Source organism: Ictalurus punctatus, chromosome 6 (genome assembly GCF_001660625.3).
Source record: "Ictalurus punctatus breed USDA103 chromosome 6, Coco_2.0, whole genome shotgun sequence".
Lineage (NCBI taxonomy): Eukaryota > Metazoa > Chordata > Actinopteri > Siluriformes > Ictaluridae > Ictalurus > Ictalurus punctatus.
This window is the reverse complement of record NC_030421.2, coordinates 815,955-843,721: the sequence shown is the minus strand read 5'-3', so window position 1 is coordinate 843,721 and position 27,767 is coordinate 815,955. Positions and strand designations below refer to the sequence as shown.

The 27,767-nt window shown below is 41.3% G+C and overlaps 1 protein-coding gene across 2 annotated transcripts; it reads left to right on the top strand.

Moving 5' to 3' along the window:
* The first annotated feature begins 2,595 nt into the window (after positions 1–2,595).
* On the top strand, positions 2,596–27,611 carry frmpd4 (FERM and PDZ domain containing 4). 2 transcript variants are annotated; one of them, XM_017470675.3, is made up of 17 exons: positions 2,596–3,668; positions 8,738–8,839; positions 11,995–12,152; positions 12,259–12,361; positions 12,861–12,906; positions 14,504–14,608; positions 14,795–14,902; positions 15,266–15,397; positions 15,942–16,061; positions 16,766–16,902; positions 18,272–18,398; positions 18,786–18,875; positions 19,122–19,304; positions 20,582–20,702; positions 20,821–21,762; positions 23,024–24,139; positions 25,434–27,611. In XM_017470675.3, exons 1-17 carry the CDS (start codon positions 3,628–3,630, stop codon positions 25,436–25,438), a joined length of 3,636 nt encoding a protein of 1,211 aa, XP_017326164.2. In that variant the 5' UTR covers positions 2,596–3,627; the 3' UTR covers positions 25,439–27,611. The 2 variants fall into 2 exon arrangements, with proteins under 2 accessions (XP_017326164.2, XP_053536601.1); XM_053680626.1 differs by lacking the exon at positions 2,596–3,668 and adding an exon at positions 7,808–7,940.
* The last annotated feature ends 156 nt before the right edge of the window (positions 27,612–27,767 follow it).

Below are 27,767 nucleotides of genomic sequence, written 5' to 3'. Positions count from 1 at the left end.
AATTAAGAAGTAGGTCTAGTAGTCTGTCATCAATGCGACTGCTTTCGTAAGAGTCAAAGAGGAACAAAACACTTTAGGAAACAGTGACTCCGCTTCATCACACCGCCCTGGTGTTAATTATTTTTCTATAACAGTGCAGCACAATGTGTTTTATTCCTAGGGATGAGCCACTCACACCTTACCAAACCAGTGATATTTTCTGACTAGCGTTACTTTAGTAAAGATCAGCAGGACTGCAATTAATAGTCATGTGGATGACTTTTAAAAGTCACAGACCATCACAGTTGCCTTGGGTAAGGTAAATGTGTTGCTATTTGACAGATTTAAGCTGATTTGTTGAGTCGCTCGCCTTTCTGGATGTTGGATAATCATGATGTAGCGTGCTCTCCATCTCTCATTATCTCCATAGAGTCATTATTGCACCTAGTGGTCAAACATGGGAACTGCAACAAGCGCTAATGAATCTAAGCCCATTGGGACAGGAATCACACTGCCCCATTCTCACTCTGTCCACATTTTCACTAGAGGACGAGCAACGGACAGGATGTTTAATGACAGTGTTGCACTTTTTTTCTTCAGATTGGACTATGTTATTTTACAGTAGATAATTGGAATTATAATAGTCACATTTACACAAACAGAGGTAAAGTGTAAGTGCAGACAGCATGTCTATGACGTACAGAATCGTTTCTATCGTAAGATATGCTGTAACAGTTGGGAAGCTACTTGCTCCCACTGTCCAAAAATATGCAGGTATGGCTATGCTAAACTGGCTATGCTAAAGCACCCCAGGTGTGAATGAGTGTGGGGTGAATTCTCCAATCTTGTGCCCAGTGTTAGCATGCTGAGGACTGTCATGACACTGCAAACATTTCAGCTCATACTGTTTTACGAGAACGGTTGAGTGCCTCCGCTGGCCTGCTTTATTTTGTAACGAGATCTAGCATCGTTAGCATTTCACGCTACACAACAGGCAATTCAGCTGCTTGAAAACCACATTATTACAATATCAACACAAGTGACTTTGCTGTCCTTTTATTCTCTGTAATTAAATAAACCATATCTACTTAATTCATTGTGCCAATTTTAGCCAAATGTTTTTCTGCCACATATTTCCCCTTCACGCCTCTCTGTGCAAATAGCAGCTCACTACACTACGGCACACACTTCCGCATTATGCTTTTGTTTACATTGCCAAGTGTTTGTTTTGGTTCCTGTCTCCTCCCCTGTCATGCCATTGTGTGTCTCACTAGTGTGTCATCTTTACTCTCCCCTCTTCTGTGTTTAGTTTGTGTATTTATTAGCCCTCATGTTTCCTTATTCATGATGGAGTATACGCGCTGTGTATCTTTGTGCCGGTCGTTACCAAGCCGTTTGAGTCACTGGTTGTTTCTCTGGTTTTCATCTCATTCTGCTAGTCATGTTTTTCATCTTGCTGGCCCTAGGTTATGTTGTTTGTGCCTGACCCTTGCCTGTTTTCTGCCACGCTTTTGGATTACGTCTTTGTTCTGTTTTGCCACAGTTAATAAAACCATTGAGTACCTTGACTGATCCCTGACGTTTTCCTTTCTGAACAGCCTGAGATGGGGGTGGAGTGAAGTGGTGTTGGGGGTGTTTCTATAAAATGACTGACAAGATTCCCGTGTAAACACACACAAGCATTCTGGACCATAAAGCAGTTTTCTATACGTCTGTATTCTCAGCCATGTAATACATGTGTCCTGAGGCCACGGCATAAACTATTAATTCTTATCATTTTCTACATATTTCTCCAGGATGTTTGTAAAAGTAAGAAATGAACATAATTAACTATTGCACAAACTTGTGTTGACCAAGTCTAATAAATCAAAAGGAATCAAATGAATAAAATACAGCAAAATGTAGTAAATAAATATAGTGGGATTTTGTGAGTTGTGTTGGGTTTTTTAACCATAAATCGAGAGCACAGCTGTTTTCCATGAGCTTTTCCATGTTCTACGAGGGGTTATTTTGCGCCATATCTTCATATGAAACACACATTTCACAATAAATTTGCTGGAATTTTCTTCTACTTGAACCTCCTTTGCTCTCTTTCACCCCACGTCCCTTCACTGAGAACATTTCAGGCAGGGGCTTGATGAAGTCTGTATTTTTGTTCAAATTGGAGGTTTAATGTGTGTTTAGCAGAGCTGAATCAGTTTAGTCTGGAGCAGTGAGGCCGAATCGATCTGACGGATTTATTGAAAGGTTACTTTCATCCACTTCCTCCATCTGCTGCTTTTCTCTCCTGTGTCGCCTTTGTCTCAGTACAGCTCTGTTTTTATCTGGTCTTGAAGATTTAAAGCTGAAGGAGTCTGGACCTCTTAGAGTTTCACTGTAAAACTGTGCACTGAAAAAAACCCTCAATCACATAGATAGATAGATAGATAGATAGATAGATACATAGATAGATAAATACATAGATAGATAGATTCGATTTAGATTTCATCACTCCCACATTCATCTGTTTCTCTCTGCATCTCTGCATCTGTTCGTTACGAATGACTCACGAACAATTCATTTCTTAGATTCGAAATGAATCGTTTACAGTGAATCAGTCTGAGAGGTAAACAATTCAAACAAAGGAATCAAGTGTCTAAAGCATAATGTGAAAGAATCAAAGACACCTTATATCTAGTTACTATAGGAATTTCAGCATGAATCAAATAAATGATATGGCACTTTGATATTTTTAGGACAAATCATCAATCAGAACGTGTACAGATCCAGATAAACGAATAACACATTTCATGATTTGTGAGATTAACAAAATAAATGAGTCAGAAGCGAATTAAATCATCCATGATTCGATTCAAATGAATCAAACATAGTTCGAATCAAACGAACCCCAAGGAGTTATTCTAGAGAATCGAATCATTGAAGTGATTCATTACGGACATGCTGTCTCTCCATCACTCCTCCTTCTCTCTCTGTCCTCCCACGCTGCCTTCTGTTCTGCATCCCTTCTTCTTCTCTCATCCCCCTCTCACATGAAGAGCTCGAGCACCTCTCCATCTCTCTCTCTCTATCTGAATCCCCCATCCCTCACTCACCATATCCCTCTCTCTCTTTCTCACTCTCTCTCTATCACCCATCCCTCTCACCATATCCCTCTCTCTCTCTCTTTCTCACTCTCTCCATCACCCATCCCTCTCTCTCTTTCTCCATCCCATCACTCTCTCTTTCTCTCTCAATCCCCATCCCTCTCTCTTTCTCCATCCCCCATCACTATCTCTCCATCCCTCTCTTTCTCCATCCCATCACTCTCTCTCTCTCTCTCTCCATCCCTCTCTCTCTTTCTCCATCCCCCATCCCCCTCTCTCTCTTTCTCCATCCCCCATCCCTCTCTCTCTCTCCCTCTCTCTCTCTCTCCATCCTCCCCCTGCATCATGCCCGGGCGCCGTGATGGCACCGATGCTGACATGTTGGCAGTTTAGCGGCAGTAAAAGCCGTGAGAAAATGTCGTCTGGGGGTAATAACACCGCGCCGGGGCAGATTTTTAGACCACCGCGGTCCTCGCGCACTCTCAGTCAGTTTCCCCCGTCAGCGCGTCCGTTACTCCTCGGTTATCCGCGCGTGACTGTGGGAGCTGAGTGAACGGCGGACCTGATGGACGTGTTCAGCTTCGTCAGGATGCCCAAACTGTCAGGGTGAGTCCGCCATTTTCCGGCGATATAGCGAGGCAGATGGAGAGATAGAGAGAGAGAGATGAAGAAAAACATATATTCGTTGTGTGTAGTGGTGGTCTTAAATTCGTTGGGTTTTTTTTCTTTCAGTGCGTCTTCAAAAAAAAACAAAACAAAAAACTCGACGCGTTTAATTTCCTCCTCACTCGGTGTAAAAACAGGCCCGTGTTTAATCAGCGCGTACCTGCGGTACACCTGGCTGTTGTTAGACTGTCACAGGACGGTGAGGTGTTTGTGAATACCGACCTGTTAGCAATCTGACAGGAATTTCAAACGGAAACGTTGGAAGAGAAAACAAGAGAAGAGAAGAGAGGAGTCTCCACATATACAGTGACTCACCTCACCTCACCTCAGTGCGCGTGCAGCTCGGGTACGTCACCTCACCCTTCCCGCCTTTTTACCCCTATTTATTTATTTATTTATTTATTTATTTATTTATTTTCACCGCACGCGCCGCTCCAGAGATTACAGAACAGCTGCATTTACAAATATCACTTCACGGAAATAACGGACATACAGGATGAACTCGACCAAACATTCACAAAAACAACAACCACACAGGCCTTTGGGAAACATTTACATTGAAATTCCAGCTTTAAACACATTAAATGTGTGCAATCTGAAATATCTGTGAAAATATGTGCTTAGCGCGTCTCGTGCTAGTTTGTTCGCAGGTGCTATATTTTCCGTGAGAAGTTAGCAGTTGTCCGCCGTGACAGGAGACATACGAAATCGCGTACGAAATCGCGTACTGTGACGGGACGTACTGCATTGCCGTTGAATCAGTACGTACTAATCAGTATCAGTTTGTATTATGAGTAGAATCCCCGACATACTACATCCGCCATGTTAGCATTGTCATGTGACCTTCGACAGCATCATAAAAACAAAAATCTTAAACAAGTTAACAGTTTATCAATTTATCATTTAATCATGTCAATGAGAAGTAGTGGAGATGTTGATGTAAACGCTAGACTGAAAGTCCACGGCGCAGAGACTCGGCTTGGCTAGTCAGCGATCTACGAGACGATGAGTGTGATGGCGGCAGTCTTAGCATGGAAGTTGAAGGTTTAACAGCTGATCTGTTTGAGGTGAAAGAGCTGGATGGACTAAAGGACTAAAGCGCCGCTGTGTCGATCTCTTTAGGTAGAGATGAAGCGAGGGTGAATGTAGAGACGAAGCGAGGGCGAGTGTAGAGACGTAGCGAGGGTGGGTGTAGAGACGAAGCGAGGGCGAGTGTAGAGATGTAGCGAGGGCGAGTGTAGAGACGAAGCGAGGGTGAATGTAGAGACGAAGCGAGGGTGAATGTAGAGATGAAGCGAGGGCGAATGCTGCAATCCATTGTACTCGGAAGTCGATTTTCCAGAATTCCTTTCAAAAAGCATTCCAGTGCTTTGGCTCAGAAAAATAAAACATGGCTGCACAGAGCAAAATCATCTTTGTATGCCTAGTCTCTGAATTATTTCCATGCAAAATTTCTGAGGAGAAATGATAATGCAGGTCAACTGTGTTGTTCAGCTTTACTCATAAAAATCCTGTTACAGTGGTACTACCGCGTTATAAATTTGGACTGAAAACAGCAGAATTACATTACACTAAACTTTTCCCGACTTGGAATTCCGAGGTGAAGTTCCGAGTACAATCTATTGCAGTATAATTCCCACTACACCACTAGCAGCATGTAGTTGAACGGCATTGTGGGTAAAATAGGAAAACGACCAAAAAGACGTTTACATTTACTTTCATGACAAAATAAATCTTGGATGCCATTGATGATTATGTGTTAATCATAAAGATTAATATTTAAATTGTTCATATGTAATATGTAAATCATACAGACGTGTACAACACCGCTTCTGGACAACATTTCACTCACACGAGAGCCATGTTAATCTAAAAACACTTTCATTTGATTTGACGATCCTATTTTATTCTGAAAGGAAATCACAGGGTTTGTATTGTTGTTGTTGTTGTTGTTGTTGTTGTTTAGCATTTACAATAACTGAGAGATTTTCCAAGAAAGTAAGAAACTAACCATAAATGTGTAGAATAGCTTCTTGATTTTAGGTCCCACGCTTGTTGCATGTGAAGCACGGCTGTCCTGTCATTGGCTTGTTATCACATTGTGTTCACCTGTTTTGTATGATTCCTGGATTGCTACGTAAACACGTGTTGAGATTAATAACTACATAACTTAATATAACTTACAATATCAGTCCTTAGCCTTCTAATTTCTTGCAGTAATTTTTGGTGTTATATTCAGATTTTTTTTGGACTGGCTGTATGTGGCCTTGTTTAATTTTTAATTTCTGATACAATGCATTCTATGTAATTACTTTGCCTATACAAAGCACACAGAACTCAGCCTTAGTGTACCGACACTTCCACTGGAGAGCGTGTATCACTTTGCGCTTTTTAATAATTTAACACAGCAGTGCCCAAGAGTGGAGGGGAAATTAATCCTGTTCACTGACACCAATCACCAGCCAGGTCACCTTTAGTGATCAATAAGGCTTTTATTGAGGCCCTTTTGCTTCAAAAACATCCGATCGGAGAAAATGCAATAATAGTCCAAAAGTTTGCGTTCACTACAAACAAATAGAGCATTATATTCAGTTGATCTTCGATATATGACACCATATAGGTTTATTTCTTCCTCTCTGCGAAGGATACATTCAACTATTTTAGCTATTTGGGGTGGACGTTACTTCGTGTGCACACTGCTCTGTTTCTCCCAATGTGCTGTAAATAAATGTGACAGTAAGGCAAGCATGAGACTAGCACACAGCTATAGTGCTATGCAAATGTTTCCATTTCAGGAATAGTGCAAAAAAAAGGTATGCTGTAAAAATGGAAAGTCGAGGTCAGTAACAGCTGAACAGAGTGCACATAGTGCAATTTAACATAGCCATGAGCTGTTAACATAGAATCCAATCTGAGCATAGATCTGTCAAACATAATCCAATCCAAGTATAGAGCTGTTAACATAGAATCTAATCTGGGCATAGAGCTGTTAACATTGAATCCAATCTGGGCATAGAGCTGTTAATATAGTATCCAATCTGAGCATAGAGCTGTTAACATAGAATCTAATCTGGGCATAGAGCTGTTAACATAGAATTCAATAAGCGCATAGATCTGTCAAAGCATAATCCAATCCAAGTATAGAGCTGTTAATATAAAATCCAATCAGAGCATATATCTGTTAACATAGAATCAGAAAAACAACAGAAAGAAAAAATATAGGGAAGTTAAAGCAGAATCCAATCTGAGCCTGGAACTGTTAACATAGAATCCAATCAGAGCATAGATCTGTCAAAGCATAATCCAATCCAAGTATAGAGCTGTTAACATAGAATCCAATCTGGGCATAGAGCTGTTAACATAGGATCCAATCTGAGCATAGAACTGTTAAGATAGGAATTCAATCCAAGTATAGAGCTGTTACCCTAGAATCCAATCCAAGCATAGAGCTATTAACATAGAATCTAATCTGAGCATAGATCTGTTAACATAGAATCCAATAAGAGCATAGATCTGTCAAAGCATAATCCAATCCAGGTATAGAGCTGCTAACATAGAATCCCATCTGAACAAGGAGCTGTTAATAGAGAATCCACTCTGGGCATAGAGCTGTTAACATAGAATTCGATTAGAGCATAGAGCTGTTCACATAGAATCCAATCTGATCATAGAGCTGTTCACATTGAATCCAATCAGAGCACAGAGCTGTCAAAACAGAATCCAATCTGGGCATAGTGCTTTTAACATAGAATCCAATTAGAGCATAGAGCAGAACATTGCCACTAAATTGTGTCGCATGATCAGATGGAGGATGAGTAAAGAGAACAGGGATGAACATCAGCCAATCAGAGTGTGAGATTAAACTAGTGGGTGGGGCCAACAGAGGCATAACTACACTGTTTCAGTCAGAATAAAGCCATTGACATGTCGTACCCAGACGACTGTGGGTTTGTAGGAGTGGCCTGTAGCCAGACTAACAGTTGAAAGGGAAGGGTTACGCTGGTCATTAATTGTTCAGCGCACATTCCTCCACACGCTACGTCATTTATTAATGACTGTGGAGCGTGTTCAGTTTCACTGTGCGCCACAGACACGGCGTTACAGCACTGATGCGCCCACTCCGAGGATTAAAATACAATACACAAACATCTGTAGAGGAAAATGAACTCAGCGCAACCCGCGTGCTGTCCGAACAATGCGTCATTTCAAACGGTGAGTCACGTCATCTGGAACTTAGCTTATCCTACAGAGAATATGTTAACCAACTGTGCTAATTACTGGCATTAAACACATACTAACTGTCCAGTATTACATCTATATATTGCTTTCTTTATTCTAGGAATTATTCTGTTTATAATCTAAATAACGCTTTTTAATATTTATATATAAAGCCATTGTCTCAGCTATGTCTATATATTTATCATAAATCTGTTCTTATATACGCATTACTCTATGTAATATTATGCGATCTATTAATGTAAGCTGTTACTATGTAAAATAAAAGTAAGGAATTAAAATAAAATGAAATAAAAATATCCGTCTATTAAAAGTAAAAGTATGAAGGTGCATTGCTGAGTTTTGGTATACAGGAGAATTCATTTTTTATTTACTCTTCTCTGTTCAAAAAAAAAAAAAGAATAGAAATGACGTTTTTCATTCTGGTAAATATTTACCTCTATACACACACATGTCTAAGTGTGTGTGTGTGTGTGTGTGTGTGTGTGTGTGTGTGTGTGTGTGGAACGAGGGTGCAGTGTGTAAGGTGACACTGTGTATAAATAAATCCGTATTTAAATGTTTAATTATATGAGTAAAGTAGTTCAAAATGGCCGCTGCTTCACTTTACAGTTTCGTCGATGCTCCACTCGAGCAACACTTAACAAACAAAAACATTTAACCACTTCTTAGCATCATGGTAACTACTAAACACACACTCGCGTCAGATCTCTGGTGGTCCTGGGATCAGAACTCGCACCTCACACCCTTCCCCTTATGTTTACTCTTTTCAGCCACAGGACCAAAGCCTCGGGCGGATGGACGTCTTCGTCTCACGGGCCTGTAGACGGATGGGACACGGTGTCCAGTAGAGACGAGCGTGACTGCTTCATCGAGTGAGTCGGATGGAAATGACATGTTTACACGACAATGACGTGATCTGGTGTCTCACTCTCTCTCACTCTCTCTACAGCTGTGTGATTGGTTGCCACTTTTTTCGATGATCTCATATCATTGCTCATCTTTTGAGTTTTTATCTGTTTTATTTTTATTCCTGGTTTTGCATGTCGTAAAAGAATCCTTTGGTCATGAGTGTGAGCGCCGCTGCTACGATGCTCATCTAAAATCCACCAATAGGAGCACAGCAAGCTCACAACCCAGCTACAAATACAATAGCGGGGATGGTGAAACTTAAACAAAACCACAAGCTCAAGGTTTTTTTGTCTGTTCTAGACTTCGGCCGTGATTTCACTGGGATCTGGTACGGCGTGACGAGTAATAATCATAAAACTCTCCCAGTGTGAAACCTGCTTTGTGTTAAACGGTGCTAGTCGGGTGTATTGTTCACGCTGAGCGCTGCTCCGACTGCTTTGCTTGTAGGAAGCCTGAAGAGACCCGTAATCTGCGTTTGGCGTGAAAGACAGCGTGTGGGCGAGGGCTGATCTGAAATTACAGTCTTTAAAACAAGGCCTTCCGTCGTTTCAGCTCCGTTTCGTGTCACGTAACGCAGTGCCGAGTGGCTACCAAGAACTGTTTTTACTTCATCAGTCATCAAAAGACGAGCAGTGAGGCAGTGGACTCGCGGTACAACAATGCTAATGTATCTGATTAAGCTGTTACCGAATGCTACGCTGTGTGGCTTTGTAGTCCTGATGACTCTAATGACAGCCATTTCAGTGAACATATGTGAAGGTGGGCGTGGCCTGTTTAGCAGGTGGCCATGCCAATGCACACCAACATATAGACAGTTGTATCCTGTCTCCAGTGTGTGTCATTCTGTTTTTTTCTGTGTCTGTCTCTCTGTTTTTGTCTCTGTCTGTCTGTCTGCCTGTCTGCCTGTCTGTCTGTGGTGACACTCCATGGAAACAGTAGGTGATGTTGAGGTTCAGAAACACTTCCTGCGGTATATGACTGATTTGTATCTTTACTGTATTCCCTGTGTGATGTTATGTGCTGTTAGATGATGGTGTAACGGACCTGAGGAAGACGTCTGTGGGTTTTTGCTTCTGTAATCGTGTGTATGTTGAGCTGTGGTGATTTGAGGACTAGCTCAGTCCTCGCTCCCTCATGTGATAGAATAATTGTAGGCCTTCGGCGTGGGGTGCCGCATGTGTCAGGAGCCGGCGGTGATTTGAACACAGCTACTGCTCTAATTAGTGAACAATATGGAGAGAAGGAAGAAAGAGCAGAGCAACAAAACAGGGACGAGTTTTAATACCAAGAGACATTTTGTATCGACACGTCCATAATGCAGACGTTTAGTTTTGTATGGGTTTTGTATTGATTAAAACATTTGGAAAAAATTAAAAGGCATAGCTTACATTGTGTTTGTGTCTATGAAATCACAGAATCTTGGGGCTGTTGAATGTTTTTGCTTTCACTGAGAGTAAATGACCATAAACGCCCATTTTATACCAATTCTAAACAGTACTATACATTATACCACAGCGCTGTTAAAGTCCTGATGATGATTGGCCGGAGTGTGTTTACTAATTTGTCTTATTTCAAAACAAAAAAGAGAGGATGGTGAAGCTACGAATGTTTATAGCTGCTACAACATAAGTGAGAACAGGAACTAACTTGTTCCACAACATTAAGTGAGAATAAAAATGGATTAAAAAACATTATTTAAAAAAAAAATAATGTTGCCAAATTGCTATGGTGTATGATGGGAAAAAACACAGAGACGATCCCAAGAAAGAGGCCATCCCAAAATGATTATATCCCAAAAATTGTTGAACCTAGAAAGAGTCAATTCTAAAAAGAGATTATCCCAAAAGAGTCAACACCAAAAAAAGTCAACCCCAACGAATTAGTTGATCCCAAAAAGTCAACCCCCAAAAGAGTCAACACCAAAAAGAGATGATCCCAAAATGAGACAATCCCAAAAACTGTTGACCCCAGAAAGAGTCAATCCCAAAATTGGACAATACCAAATGGAGTTGATTCCGAAATAAGACAACTCTCAAAATGAGATAATCTCCCCCAAAAAATCAAACCCAAAATGAGATGATTTGATTTTTAATCAAAAAATTAGATGATCCCAAAATGAGACAATTCTAAAAATGGTTGCTCCTAAAAACAGTCAAAACAAAAATGGTCATCCCAAAAAGAGTCAATCCCAAAGAGTCAACCCCAGAATGAGTCAACATGAAAAAGAGTCGAACCCAAAGTCAATCCCAAAGAGTCAATCCCAAAACGAGTCAATCCCAAAGAGTCAACCTCAAAAAGAGTCGATCCCAAAGAGTCAAACCCAAAACGAGTCAAAACGAAAAAGAGTCGAGCCCAAAATGAGACAATCCCAAAAACTGATGATCCCGGAGTCAGTCCTGAAATTAGACAATCCCAAAATGATTCCAAAAATTGTCGATAATAAAAAGAGCCAACCCCAAAATGTGATGATCCCAAAAAAAGAGTTAATCCAAAAGCAACTCAAACCTAAAATGAGATGATTCTAGAATGAATCAATCCCCAAATGAGATGATCCCAATATTGGCCTGTTATTTATTTATTTATTTATTTTTAAAAGGTCAGAATTGAACAAGCCAGAGATTGAACTGCAGTTTAGAAGCTTTCACAGCGTTTCAGACCACTGGGGCACCGGACACACGGAAATATATCTGGGTGTCTGATTTGAAAAAAAAGTGTTGAAAGTACAGCGAGCGGTTGATAATGTTCTCATGCTGTGACAGACATGTCAGTATATTGGCTTCGTGGAAAACAGACAAGGTGTCGGTTCTGTCAGTGCTCACAGCAGCCGTGTGGAGTTACAATACAGGGTTCTAGTCTTTGTGGAAGCAGATCTATGTGATGTTAGAGAACCTGGGCAGTCTATGAGTCCAGTTCCTTTTTACTTGTGCTTCTTTGTGATTTGTTTATCTAAAACATTGAAGGCATGCATTAGCATCCTTTTTTAAACTTTTATTAATTTACAATTATTTAATAGGACAAACGAGTGTAAATGGATGAAAAGTTCAATAAAGCAGTGTCTGAGAGACCTGTCTGTCTGTCTCTCTGTCTCTCTCTGTCTATCCCTCGCTCTCTCTCTCAGTCACATCTCCCAGCCGAGTTCTCTGGAGGAAGTGCGTCTTGGGCTGGAGGGCGACAAGTTAGCGCCTCGGAAAGTTGAAATGAGACGAGACCCAGTTTTAGGCTTCGGCTTCGTGGCAGGAAGTGAAAAACCTGTTGTAGTCCGTTCTGTCACTCCAGGTAATAGTCACCGTTTCCTCATGCACATTAGAGAGACCGAGCCGAACACGAAAAAGTTTCTTCATATGTATGGAACAGACTGTCAAAGGTTTCATGTCAACCACAGGAGGTCCATCAGAGGGGAAACTGTTTCCTGGAGATGAAATCATTATGATTAACGATGAACCAGTCAGCGGTGCTCCTAGAGAGCGAGTGATTGACCTGGTCAGGTACTGTAACACAGCGTGAAATACACAAATACAACTTCTTACAAAATGCATCTTGCTCGTGTGTAGACACACAGAGTATCTGTACTAGCGCTGTTCCTCTCAGATCTGATTTGAGATATTTTCTGATCTAGCACAATAAATAGGTCACAGAATTGTTTCAGAAACACACCACCATCGTGCCTGTGATGTTTTATGGGCGGTGTATCCGGAGATGTTTTTATGCAGTAACACCCCAGTACCTTAACCTTAAAAATGCTACAGAACAGTGAAATCATATCGAATTTTTTGAAGAAATCTGGATTGCATGATAGTATTGCAAATCTTTCTTTTTTTTAATTAATATTTCAAAAAGACTAAAAGGATTATTACAGCTGTTTTGAAACATTACAAACTGTCCATTTAGTTCTTCCTAGTGAGAGACAGTTCATTCAGACATTCGCACAGTTCCGCTGTACACACGTCTGAACATTTTCACCATTTATTTTCTTCTCTGCTTTAGGAGTTGTAAGGAGGCCATCGTATTGACGGTCATCCAGCCGTACCCTGTAAGTGCGTTTCATTTTCTAGAATAAAGATCCCAGACATGCGCCTTTCCAAATTTCCTAATTATGTTCTTCAGTATATACAGTATATATACAGTATCTAACAAAAGTGAGTACACCCCTCACATTATTGTAAATATTTGATGATATCTTTTCATGTGACAACACTGAAGAAATGACACTGTGCTACAGTGTAAAGTAGTGAGTGTACAACTTGTGTAACAGTGTAAATTTGCTGTCCCCTCAAAATAACTCAACACACAGACATTAATGTCTAAACCGCTGGCAACAAAAGTGAGTACACCCCTAAGTGAAAATGTCCAAATTTGGCCCAATTAGCCATGTTCCCTCCCCGCTGTCATGTGACTTGTTAGTGTTACAACGTCTCAGCTGTGAATGGGGAGCAGGTGTGTTAAATTTGGTGTCATCGCTCTCACACTCCCTCATACTGGTCACTGGAAGTTCAACATGGCACCTCATGGCAAAGAACTCTCTGAGGATCTGAAAAAAGAATTGTTGCTCTACATAAAGATGGCCTAGGCTATAAGAAGATTGCCAAGACCCTGACACTGAGCTGCAGCACGATGGCCAAGACCATACAGCGGTTTAACAGGACAGGTTACACTCAGAACAGACCTTGCCATGGTCGACCAAAGAAGTTGAGTGCACGTGCTCAGCGTCATATCCAGAGGTTGTGTTTGGGAAATAGACGTATGAGTGCTGCCAGCATTGCTGCAGAGGTTGAAGGGGTGGGGGGTCAGCCTGTCAGTGCTCAGACCATACGCCGCACACTGCATCAAACTGGTCTGCATGGCTGTCGTCCCAGAAGGAAGCCTCTTCTAAACATGATGCACAAGAAATCCCGCAAACAGTTTGCTGAAGACAAGCAGACTAAGGACATGGATTACTGGAACCATGTCCTGTGGTCTGATGAGACCAAGATAAACTTATTTGGTTCAGATGGTGTCAAGCATGTGTGGCATACTGATGAGCATGATCAGTACGCAGTATTCCAGCATGATAACGACCCCAAATACACCTCCAAGACGGCCACTGCCTTGCTAAAGAAGCTGAGGGTGAAGGTGATGGACTGGCCAAGCATGTCTCCAGACCTAAACCCTATTGAGCATCTGTGGGGCATCCTCAAACGGAAGGTGGAGGAGCACAAGGTCTCTAACATCCACCAGCTCCGTGATGTCGTCATGTAGGAGTGGAAGAGGACTCCAGTGGAACCTGTGAAGCTCTGGTGGACTCCATGCCCAAGAGGGTTAAGGCAGTGCTGGAAAATAATGGTGGACACACAAAATATTGACACTTTGGGCCCAATTTGTACATTTTCACTTAGGGGTGTACTCACTTTTGTTGCCAGCGGTTTAGACATTAATGTCTGTGTGTTGAGTTATTTTGAGGGGACGGCAAATTTACACTGTTACACAAGCTGTACACTCACTACTTTACACTGTAGCACAGTGTCATTTCTTCAGTGTTGTCAGAAGAAAAGATATCATCAAATATTTACACAAATGTGAGGGGTGTACTCACTTTTGTGAGATACCGTATATATATTTAAATGTTTTAATTTTAATTCTGTTTTCTCCAGTCGCCCAAATCTGCCTTCATGAGTGCCGCCAAAAAGGCAAAGCTGAAATCAAACCCGGTAAAAGTTAGATTTGCCGAAGAGGTCATCGTTAACGGTCAAATTCCTGTAAGTAAAAAACAAACAAACACACTGTTTCAACTAAGCTTCCCATTTCTATTTACTGTTACACAACACTCACACAGCCCTACTGATATACTGTCATAACTGTAATTGCGGATCTGATTCTTTTTAAAATTGCATTATACACGTATGATGATATTAAAGGGTAGATTTTGCTAACTCTGATTTCAGGAAACGGTGAAGGATAATTCGCTTCTCTTCATGCCAAATGTTCTGAAAGTCTACCTTGAAAATGGCCAGACGAAATCATTCAAGTTTGACAGCAACACCTCAATTAAGGTATTTAAATCTTGTTCATTAAAATCTCCATTAACGATGAAAATACCAATTAGGCTAAGCAGCTTGTATCATGGGAACGGTGCTGTAATGATTGCAAAAATGTAAATCTACTATTGAGAACTGGTTCATTGTGCATGTTCAGAAGGCTAACAGAGAGCGACAGTTAACACTGTGAGGGTTGTGATGTATTATCTTCTGAATTTAATACATGATTGGATAAAACCCTGAAGAAAACAGTGTATTCAGAGGGTTTAGTTCCATACAATGATTTCTCTCAGAAATAAACAATGGATTTACCTCAAGTTGATTAAAACGCATCAGCTAATTAACGTTGTTATATTCATCTTTTTTGCATTTTGGTAGGACGTCCTACAGACGCTGCAAGAGAAGCTGTCTATTAAAAGCATTGAACATTTTTCTCTGATGTTGGAGCAGAAGATGGAAAATTCCAACACAAAGTTGGTTCTCCTGCACGAGCAAGACATGCTAAGTCGGGTATGCCTCGAATGTTAAATTTGAACTAGTAAATAATTTAGATGGAATAACTAGAAAGTTTAAAATAATCCAAATGTGTTATAAAAGATGATTAAGACATGGAAAGTGTGTTTCAGTTTCTTCATCGCTGCATCCCAAACCACACACCATATATCCCTCCTAGCTATAATAGTATTCTATTTTCTTTAGATTTATAAGAAGTTGTTCAGGACGTAACCACAGATTTTTTTTTTTTTATTTTGAATACTAAACACCTGGCGAGGAAGCTAATAACATTTCACAAAATCTCTAAAATTTGAGCATTGTCTAATTAAAAAAAAGTTTTACAGTGCTATATCATTGTTTTATGGTTTTAAAATGATTGTCCCCCCCAAATAATATGTTTATTGACTGCAAAAACATTATGGTTATTGACTGCATAACACAAAGTCAGTATCAGCTGTTATTCAACAATTATTACTGTGTTAAGATTCAGATGATATATATGTTGTTATAACAGTTTGGAAAGAAAATAATTTGTGTGTATATAATAATTTTGTTCCAGGTGACTCAACAACCTGGCTCGCACAAGATGAGGTGTTTATTTCGCATTGCTTTTGTACCAAGGGATCCAGTGGATCTTCTCCGTCATGACCCTGTGACCTTTGAGTATCTCTATGTGCAGGTAACTGCAACGAATGTGAGCCATGATAATAAGATTATTTTAACTAAGAGACTAACCTGGCTTACAAGGTGCAAGTTTTTTAAAAATTAAATATTGCAATCAAAAAATAAACTTGGATTGAAGAGCTACAAACACAGAATAAATAAGGAGGTCAGATGAAGTGTAAGGCTCTGGGGGATCAGAGGTGGGGCAGGGGATTCGGAGGTTTGTGTAGGGGTCTGAAAGGTTGGTACAGGAGTTTGGGAGGAGGGTGGAGGTGGAGCAGAGGTCGGTTAGGTTGCTCATGGATCAGGGGCCTGGATGGTCCGGGATGTGGAGGCGGTTGGAGGCCAAGCAGAGATCTGAGAAAATTGGTAGAAGGGTCTAAGAGGTTGGGTGGTAGATCAGTGGTCTGGGAGATTGGAGGTGGAGCAGGGTTGTGGGAAGTTGGAAGTGGAGCAGGGTTCTGGGAAGTTGTTACAGGGATCTGGGACTTTGTAGGTGGAGCAGGGGTCTGGGGGTTGGTACAAGGGTCTAAGAGGTTGGAGGTGGAGCAGAGGTCTGGGTGGTTGGAGGTGGAGCATGGATCTGGGAAGTTGGTACAAGGGTCTAAGAGGTTGGAGGTGGAGCAGGGGTCTGGTAGGTTGGTACAAGGGTCTAAGAGGTTGTTAAATTAAAATAATCTTTTGTCTTTGTTATTCTCTCTCACTCTCTCTCTTTTTCAGAGCTGTAAGGATGTTGTTCAGGAGCGTTTCGGTTCAGAGCTGAAATATGACACAGCTCTTCGTCTTGCTGCTCTTCAGATGTACATTCTCACAATCAGCACCAAACAAACTCAGAAAGTCTCCCTCAAATACATTGAGTAAGTGGTTCTAAACTTACTTGTTTGGGTATCTATCTGTCCCTTTCTGCAATATCCATTGTCAATCTGTCCATCCATCCATAAGTTGAAGTCAATTTGGGGTTGCACTTGCCCTTGAACCATGAAAAAGCCAAGATAGTGTACTTTACCGTTGCAATTGCACACTTCTAGGGTTTGATGTTAGCTCTGCCCAGCTCCGAGACAGCTCTCCGGTTTTGCATCTGGTGAGACAGGCAGTGGTGTATGCACCATGACGGTTTGTAAATGAAACATGGCAGAAGCCCTGAACAAATCCAACGGTCACAGCAGTCAGGGGAATCTGCCAGTAAGCCCTTAGTCAACTCCAGTGTTCGCCCAGTCGCTTGGACGGTTTGGCATTGGACATTTTGCAAATTTAGACATAGCATTGACGTTTTCTTTAGTCCACACAGAACTGGACCACCCCGTCTTTCTTGGGGACAAGTATCAGGGGACTGATCCAGTCACTGTGGGACTCCTCCTCACCTCCCAAGACCTTTGACATTTGCCACTTGCCATGTGAATAATTTAGTAAACTAGTACTTCATCTCCTGGTGTAAACCCTTGCAGCTGATTGCCCCTGTTGTACACCGACGTTCCTGGGTCTCGTACCAGTTCTACCACATTGATGGAACTAATATATGGAGTGTTGCAGGTCCGTTATTCATTGAATTTCATTTAATTGTGTGAAGACTCTTCCTGCCAGTACTCTTGAATGGCATCTAGGTATTGCAAAATTCTGTGGAGATTTATAAGAAAATTAACTTAAGCAGCTCCATAACCTGCCTCTGCATACGAGTAACATACATATTGAACTTTTGTTAATTCTAAACATGGCCCAGTATGCCTAAATAGTGGTGACACCACTAGTGTACTACTATGCGATGTAGTCTGTTAGTATTCTGTTTAGGGGTGTGGCCAAAATATTAACTGCTTCAGAGATATAATTATCTGTTGCTGATCTTGTTTTGTGCTCAGTGTTTCAAAAGCATTATAAGAACCTCCTATGTGCAATCAATGTCGAACAGAGCTCAGTATAGTTAGCTAATGTTACTTAGCGAGCTAAAACACAAGCTCTGGTTATATATAACTATATATACACATATACACACAGTATATATCTATACTGTAGCTAGCTGGCAGCTGGTCAAAGTCTTTCCAAGGCTTTCCAACACCAATTTCTGACTCGCCTTACTCAGTATTAATGTTTTTATTAATGATAAAGAAATAATTTTTTTAAAGAGTCAGTGAAAAGGACTTAGCACATTGGTCATAGGACTAATTAAATGTATCCCCGCACATAGTTGTCTACAGAACACCGACAGAAACACATTTCTCTCGTTGTCTGCAGGAAAGAGTGGGGGTTGGCTCTGTTTCTTCCTCCAGCGGTTCTGTCCAGCATGAAAGAGAAAAACATCAAGAAGGCCATAGCACACATTCTGAAAACGAATCAGAACCTGGTGCCTCCTGGAAAAAAGGTAAGCATGCACACTTGCCCTGTACAGTGGGATCCGCAAATCTTTAAATATGCTGTATACTGACCCCTAGTGATAGATCAGAGTAGGTAAGTAATAATAATAATAATATTTCTATCGTATGTAAACATTTGTTGACCTAATGTAAATGGTTTATTTCCAATTGCAAATTTCAGTTTAAATGTTTTTATATTATATTTTATATTATATTGTGCACGTTTAACACAATTTTCCTTAAAGCAGGGCAATTTTGTACAAAAATGTCATTTAAGGTGCTTAACAAACCCTAAATTAGGCAATACATTTTGAGTAGTGGACTCGTTTTATTGTATGTATATGTTTAGATTGAATTGACTGATTGACTGATTGAATTGAATTGATTGATTGCAGTTGACGGCGCTGCAGGCCAAAGTCCACTACCTGAAGTATCTCAGTGACCTGAGACTGTATGGAGGAAGAGTGTTTAAGTCCACACTGCTTGTGAGTGTGTGCATAAAAGATAAAAATACAAAAAAATTTCTTCGCTGCAAACAGAACTTTCTCAGGTTCAAATGTAAAGAACTGTTTTAAACTCATTTCAGCATTTCTTATTTAATAGTATTATACTTAGAATTGAAACATCTGTTGTTTAGCATGCCGGAATATTGAAATCTTATTTAAATAGAAGTACAACTATAGACTGTGTGTGTGTGTGTGTGTGTGTGTGTGTTTATGACATGCCATTAGCAAGCAGAGAAACACACAGAGGTGACACTTCTGGTTGGGCCACGACATGGAATTAGCCACGTCATCAACACCAAAACCAACATGGTGGCCCTGCTGGCTGACTTCAGCCACGTTAACCGCATCGAGATGTACACAGAGGATGAGAGGAACGTCAGAGTAGAGCTCCACGTGCTCGATGTGAAGGTAAAATGGATGGATGGATGGATGGATGGATGAATGCATGGATGGGAAGGTGTTTGCATAGATAGATGGGTGGAGGGATGGATGGAAGGCTGGATGAATGGATAGGATGGTGTTTGGTTGGATGAATTGATGGAGGGATGGATGATTAATACAGTAGGAAGGATGAATGGATGGATTGGGATGTTTTGATAAGGTCATGAGGGTCATGTAATGGGTGTGAAGTTGTGATGATAGATGGATGGATGGAGAGGTGTTTGGATAGGTAGATGGATGGCTTGATGATGGGAATGTGTTTGGATGGATGAATGGATGGATGGGGAGATGTTTGGATAGATGGATGGATGGGGAGGTGTTTGGATAGGTAGATGGATGGGGAGGTGTTTGGTTAGATGGGTGGGGAGGTATTTGGTTAGATGGATGGACGAATGAATGGATGGGGAGGTGTTTAGATAGATGGATGGCTGGATTGATGGATAAGGAGGTGTTTGGTTAGATGGATGGATTGATGGATAAGGAGGTATTTGGTTAGATGGATGGATTGATGGATAAGGAGGTGTTTGGTTAGATGGATGGATTGATGGATAAGGAGGTGTTTCTTTAGATGGATGGATTGATGGATTAGGAGGTGTTTGGTTAGGTGGTTGAATGGATGAAGTGGTTTAATGCGTATTACAGTCTGCTGCTTTATGTCCTCAAACTTATCCCGTATTCTCCACCGTACAGTGTTACCGGAGATCTGGGTTCCTCTGAGAATCTGAATTTCATTCTTTAAAACTCGGGATTTGTGTCAGATTCGCAGAGGAACTCTCTGGTCATGTGGACTGCAGCAGATTAAACAAGATCCTCTGGAACTGTGTGGGTCTCTTTACATTTTGCTTTGGGATGAGCGATTTTATACGATGTAAAAGTGTTTGCTAGTGAACCGTGCACACGTGTTTGATCATTTTTTTGAGACGTGTCCAGCTTTCTTTTGACAGGCTTGCCTTTATGGCTTGAGTGTTCTGTCTCTAAATATCTTTTGAATTTCGATGGTTTCATGCTTTTCCACACTGTGCTGGACTGGAGTTGCATGAATATATGAGGGTTTTATTTGTGTTAGAAAGGGGAGATTGGTGCAGTTCTTTGGTGCACTGACATGTTAGAAATAGACGTATAGAAGATGAATATCAATGTGGCGCTGCATGTGCTGCTGGTTTTTTTTTTTTGTCAAATATTTCTACTGGTATTGGTAATTTATTCTGCTTTCAAACTACATTTAGATGTTGTTGTTTTCTCAGCCCATCACACTAATAATGGAGTCCAGTGATGCAATGAATCTGGCATGTCTTACTGCGGGTTACTACAGACTGCTGGTGGATTCACGGCGCTCCATCTTTAACATGGCCAACAGCACATCTGGTAAGGGTGGATAGATATGGATGCATGTTTTCATGAAGGTGTTTAAAAACTGAAAACATTCTTTAATATTTGTCCATATCTTTTCTGGCATTGACTGCTGTGCCACCTCTCTTTTTAGGCCATGATTCCCGGGAAAAGCACAACTTTCAAGCGATTGAGTGGAACTACGGTTCCTATACTGGGTGCGAGGACTATAGTGGCAGGCTGTCAGATCCAGACTCTACCCCAATGTATATTACTGAGCTCCACCAAGCGCATCGGGCGAGCAGGGGCACCTGTATGCAAACCCATGCCCACACGCAGCCCTTTTTCAGGGGCAAGTCTGACGATTCACCCAAGAGCGCCAAGGTGTCTTTTATATTTGGAGACGCTCCATTGGATGGCGTGAATCCTCAGCATTTGGGGTACCAAAGGTTGAGGGAGGACATTCCGGAGGCTTTGGACGACCAACGGCCACTTTATTTGCATCAGGATGATTATAAACCCTTGGATTCTTGTTTGGATATGGATGGATTCCAGTATGGGAATCACATGGTCTACGGCGATGGTAAAATCTTTGGTACCACTGAAGGAATCGAGGAGCCGCTCCTGCATGACATCTGCTACGCTGAAACCACTGATGATGCCGAGGACGAAGACGACATCAGTTGTGAGGATGACATGTCAGTGATGGCGATGGCGGATTCTCGAGAAAGAGCTCTGTCACTGCTTTCCCTGTCGGAATCAAGCGACGATATCATCGACCTGACATCTCTTCCACCGCCACCAGAGGGAAACGATGTCGAAGACAACGACGTGCTTTTGCAGTCGCTAAACCTGGCCATAGCTGCTCCACCACCAGGATTCAGGGACAGCTCAGATGAAGACGAGCACCAAGGAGAACAAATGAGGGAGAAAAGAAACTTGGACATCCCGGTGTCACTAATCGACTCTGTGCCGATGAACGCGGACAGAGGAACACAGGAAGTGTTGGATGATGCTGTCGTTTCCACTTTGCAAGCGCTAGAAGCTTTGGCAGCCTCTGAAGATCAGTCCCACCCACAATCTGACAATAATTCAGGTTCTTACTCCATTGTAACATTCATCCATTGATGAAGTCTTCCAGCCATTGATTTTTGTTCATTTTTTAAATGTACGCTTCATCCCCTCACCTAGATTTCCATATTGTTTCATATATTTATTTTCATTAAACATGTAAGAGAACTCATTGTTTAGTTTTGAGATGTTGCTTTTTTTTGCTGAATCATTTGTTTATTTTGTTCCATTGTTTATGTTGTAAACACATTCGTTGGTTTCGTTGTCTTTGTCATTTGTTTTTTGTACAAATAAAAGATTTAAAATATGTCCGAAATGACTCATATGGTGTGAAGGCTTGTTATGATGTCACGGTTTCACGGTTCGGCACAGGTGTTGAATCTAACGATAATCCTTCCACTTTGTTTAAATATCTTTATTCAGTGTTTTACTAAAAGTATGTGAGTCTTAGATACACATGAAGCTGGGTTCTGTTTTTTCTCAAACAAAGCAAATGTTTTATGTTACACTGCTAGAACATGTCATACTACATCCATATTTGGTGTGTATAGTCTAGTCCTGGTCACACCATGGTGTAAATAAAACGGCAAAGTGAAGAGCAATAATTAAAAGCATGGCACTCCCATGGTAATATGTTCAGCTTTATATATTACTAGAAAAGTGGTGAGTGTCTACACCAACAATTTAAGCTTGGTAAAGGATGAGCTCTTTCTGTTTATGTCACAGACTGGGATGTGAAACAAGATTAGAAATTTGGCCTTGAGATACTCCACCCACAAAAAAAGGAACAAAATGTAGAAAATGACCATTTTAAAGACAACACCAGTGTTATATTGTAAATGCAGGGGGCACGGTGGATTAGTGGTTTGCCTTGCATCTCCATGGTTGGAGGTTAAAAGGGGTTCTCCCTGCACTCTGGGGTTTCCTCCGGGTACTCCGGTTTCCTCCCCCAGTCCAAAGACGTGTTGTAGGCTGATTGGCGTGTCCAAATTGTCCATAGTGTGTGAATGTGTGCGATTGTGCCCTGCCATGGGCTTGCACCCCATTCAGGGTGTCCCCCGCCTTGTGCCCCAAGTCCGCTGGGATCGGCTCCAGGCTCCCCATGACCCTGTGTAGGATAAGCGGTATGGAAGCTGGATGGATGGAGGGATGTTGTAAATGCATGTTTTTCCACGTGCTTGTGTATTTTTAAATGGCCGTGAAACCGTGACGATTTTAGATGATCATACCATTTTTAAAAAACTGTGAAATGTTGGCTAAAACGTTTATCTTTCTGTGACACACAGGTGTAGAAATATCTCGAACCTATAGTCCAGAGTCTGCTTCAGATTCTGGAAACGAGACTAATTCCTCCGAAATGACAGAGAGCTCAGAGCTAACAGCAGCTCAGAAACTCTCAGACAATCCACTGAAAATGTTTGTGGCCACCGCTGAAGGATATCAGACGCTGGACGCAGAGAAAACAGAGTTCCGTTTGAGGGCCACGTCTAGAAACCAGGACGAAGAACTGAAGTCCACAGCTGTAGCTTCATGTCAGGCCCTCCATTCAGACCACTTTGAGATGGAGCCTGAAACAATGGAGACCAAATCGCTGTCTGATTACTTCAACAAAATGCACATGGACGCCATGATGGGCAAGAGACAAGGAAAAGTCGACCAGGGAGACTCCAGATTGGGAATTGCTAGCAAAAACGAATCGACGCAAATAAAGGCCATTGGCTCTAACGTAGAGGACGTTGTTGGGAGATACAACAATGTTAATTCAAGAGAACCTCTTCACACAGGGTTTGACCTTCAAAGGACACCTTTTCCGTTTCAGAACGCACGATCAGATCAGATCCTGAACTGTAAAGCAGAGGAGCACGTTTACTCTAAGACACTAAAGTGTGGCAGCTCTAATACCATAGCTCAAAGTAATCTCAGAGGATCTCTGATGGACCTGAACACTCGCTCAGCTGCAGAAGAAGCTTTCTTAATTGAACAAGCCACACAAGAACAGCAAAGTAAGGTACCGGCATCTGAGAAGGAGGTGACGCGGTTGTACGAGTACCACTTGCCGAAGAGGATGTCCTCACTCCAGAGCGAAGGAATTCATTCCCTGCAGAGCTCGCAGTGCTCCTCCATCGATGCGGGGTGCAGTACAGGAAGCAGCAGCTGCGTGACGCCCATGGATTCACCACTCTGCACTGCCGAGAACATCCACCTGATCACTGAATCTTCTCTGAAAGGCCTCGGATACCCTAACGCAGAAGAAAAAAACTACAGTCAAAGTCCGCATCGCAAACTCGCCCATCAGACTTTAGATCCTGCATTTTTACGAAAGCACCATGCAACGCCTGGTACAGAGTCCAGCATGGGACGCGAAGGATGCCAAAGGATGGCCAAGATTAGAGAAACTACAGGTATTTACTCCAGAATCTTGGCTCCATTTCTTAAAACTAAATTGTATTCCTGTATTGCTTCGTAAGTTTCTATACTGTATATGGCATATGTATTTTGGACTGTTTATAATATATACAGGGTGTCCCAAATGTCTCCATACGTCAGGGACTGTGTTTGCCAGCACCATGTTGGTTGTGCGTTCGTGGACGTCCGCTGTTCGGTTGGTCCGCAACACTACCAGTCTTTTGAATTTGTCAGTACTTTTGACAATAAGTGTGATGTGCTTGTTTGTTATGTTTCCTTTTAAAGTCCATCGCAACCTCGCGAGAGCTTCCCGATCCAGCCATGAGAATGATTTCTATACGTTCTTCTTTGATGTATTAATTTCCCCTATGTATGGAGACTTTTGGGACACCCTGTAGATCACACGTCCAAGTGCAGTGATCGCAGCCCAAGTGTATTTCATCCCAATAACTATTACAACCCTTTTTGTTCATCTCTAAACAAGCGCTTGGAAGAGAGGAATAATAATACTTAGAGAGACCAGACAGCAGAGTTTGTCATTTTGATGGAAAATGTATTGAAAAATCTACAAAAGCTGTTGGAGAATTAACTTCGGAGCAAGTATCTGCAAAATAATAAACAAAAGATAGCTAACTGTGATTTTTAAAAGTGTCTTCCCTATTCCAAATAAAAACAAACGAAAGCTACAACATCTTCCCTTTCTCCCCAGCTAAATCAAAAACGGTAGAAAAAGGCACGATTCCAAAAAAGAAATGGCGCCCCTACCGTGTCCAGGCAATTATAAAGGGCATAATTATCCAGTATTTATAGAGTGCTACTATGATGTCGATATCTACAGTCATCTCTCTAAAAGTATTGGAACAGAAAGGCCAATTCTATTGTTTTTGCTTTACATTGAAGACATTTGGGTTTGAGATGAAAGGATGAATATGAGACGATAGATCAGAATGTATTGTTGAACACATCTAGATGTAAATATGAGGAAATGAAAGCTGAAATTCTGATCTGTCGTATCGTATTCATCTTTCGGTCTCAAACCCAAATGCCTTTGGTGTAAAAAACAAAAGAATCAGATGCTGTCAATAATGAAAACGTGTGATATTGTTCATATTCAAATTGTGCTCATACTGTTGTATACATTTTTAATGATAAAGTTCTTTTAATCGCATTTAATTCTAGATGACATCCGTCTCTGTTTCTCGTCTTCTCTCTGTTTAAAGAATAAAATGGAACTAGACGTCATTTCTTTGTAACACGTTTTCTCTGTCTTTTATTCCCCTCCTACCACAGTGTAGTGTGCTGACGATGGTGCTGAAACAGAAGGCTTGCCATTTACACGCACCACATCTACACCAATCCTGACCATTCATGCACGGCACAGATTCTCACGTGCCAAAACCAGAGGTCTGTGGAGGTCTTCCCCTTCTTCGACTGACTCTCTGGTTGCCTCAGGAAGGCAGAGATGGAATTTCCCTTCAACTTCCATGTTTAGCAGTGGCAAAAAAAAATGTTTTTCATGGAAACTATTTTGGCTCAGGGAGCTTTGTTGGATCTTTAAAAGAACCAAAAGTGTGTGCAATTCCAGACAGCTCTCGTTTAAGAAAACCCCGGCTGGCACTTTTGCATTTTTTGCGATGGAAGATGAAATCAGTCAGGCCAAGACATGCCACGAGTGACTGGGTAGAAACGTGTTGAATAATCAGACAGGATTTAGAAAGTCTATCCAGCTCACACAACGTACCCATTGACAATGATCACGAACCTGCCCACCCCTTTCTGAACGCTGTACTGGTCTTTTGCGTTTTGTAGTAAAAAAAAATAGAGATGATCAGGTCATGGCCAACAGGTCAACTTGCTGTCTGGCTTTACGCTGTACGATTTTCAGCCCACAACAATCTAAAAGAGTTCTTTGGTTGTGAGTTAGCGCATGTAAGCTCACCAACAGCCACTTTAGTGCCGTTCAGTGCGACCAAAGATGACAGCCGATGACAAAGTTGTGTCGTTGTGAGAAAGTCTTTATAAAAATCTCAGAGTGCGAGTGCTGCTACGACTCCCTCTCCTCTCCTCTCTCCACAGAGATAGCTGATAATCATGGGCATCTACGAGTTCATGTATGTAGAAGAAGGTAGATAGCACTTTACTCCAAGTGTCTTGCGCTGCCCTGAGCAGCAGTTTGAAAAGATGCTGCTGGGTGGCTTCACGTGTCTCGGAGGAAGCACGTGTATGTCTTCGCTCTCTCTGGATGATAGAGGAGAGCTGGCTGGTGGGCGTAAATTGGCAGGTGGACTTGCCAGAACCTTGTCCTCGGCTGTCATTGGTCACAGTGACTGTCACAGTGAACACATCACATTCTAAGACCGCCAATCTCAACTCACGACCAAAGAATCCTTTAAAAAAAGCTGTTATTCAGAAAAGGAAATAATCTCTCCAACTCACAGAAAAAGAGGGCTTCTGTGTGATTTCCAGCATCTGATACTAATTAGCACTTGACTGAAAAGTTATTACTGCGCCGTTCAGTCAGGAAAGAAAACTTTCAGCACAAGAATATAACCCAAGAAACGTGAAAATGACGACCCTCTCACTCGCTGTAACATCTCAGACTGACGACCAAAGCAGCTCGTTTTTCCACACATTAGCGGCCATTTTTATCTCATCCCTGGAGGAAAAGGATGCAGCTGATTTTCAGCTCCTTCAAAGCCATAATTTGACCCGTGATCATCACTGACATCATCATGTGGTGGGCGGAGAAATCCATTTAATTTGGCCAGTGTGCTTTGACAAATCCATGCCTTGTGTATATTTTATGTAATCTGTAAAGAAAATAAATTATATAATACATAGGATTTTTAAAACAGGAAATCTGTACTTCTTAAACCTTGGGTTATGCCTATGTTCCAGTGATGATATTAAAAATATGACGTGTTCCGAATGTGCAGACACAGCACACTTGCAGCTTATTTGCCTGGTTATTTATGTACAAATGCTTCAGTCATAGAATGAAAAACAAAACAACTTTTGCATATTTATGACTACCTTACATAAGTCAGATGTGGTTTATTTGCATTATCAAGCGTATTAAATATTTCCAGTTATTATGATCTGGTGTCGTTATTTCAGGTTGCACTCGACAAGTTTTTGTTTTCTTATTGAGGCATTTTTTAGTGAATGCGGTCAACTATCAGCGTGTGCTTGGCACTAAAAGGGGTGCGTGAAGCGTCTAAAGAAGAGAGTCCCTACTCCCCAGTGACTCTAGGGAAATGTTGAAGAAGAATTTCCCCCCTTGTGTGGTTTTGCTTTCGTTTATACGGAAATCGTGCAAATGACTACTCTTTTTTAAATTTGTCAGAATTCATTCTTAAAATGGAAAGCATTTCGATTAAATGAAAGTGTCTGTGAAATGTAGAACTGATTGAAGATTTTATATACAAACTAAGAATAATTAATAAACTGTTATTATTTGCGACATGATTTCTTTTTCATATCAGTCTTGTTTTTCATACCAGACAGTTTGTGGGGTTTTCTTCTCTTTTTTTTGCATCAGGGTTGAACCTGCATGTAGGTAATTCAACAATGAGGAAGTTAACAGAGTTAAATATAACCGCTCTCACTTGTCTTTATGGTTTT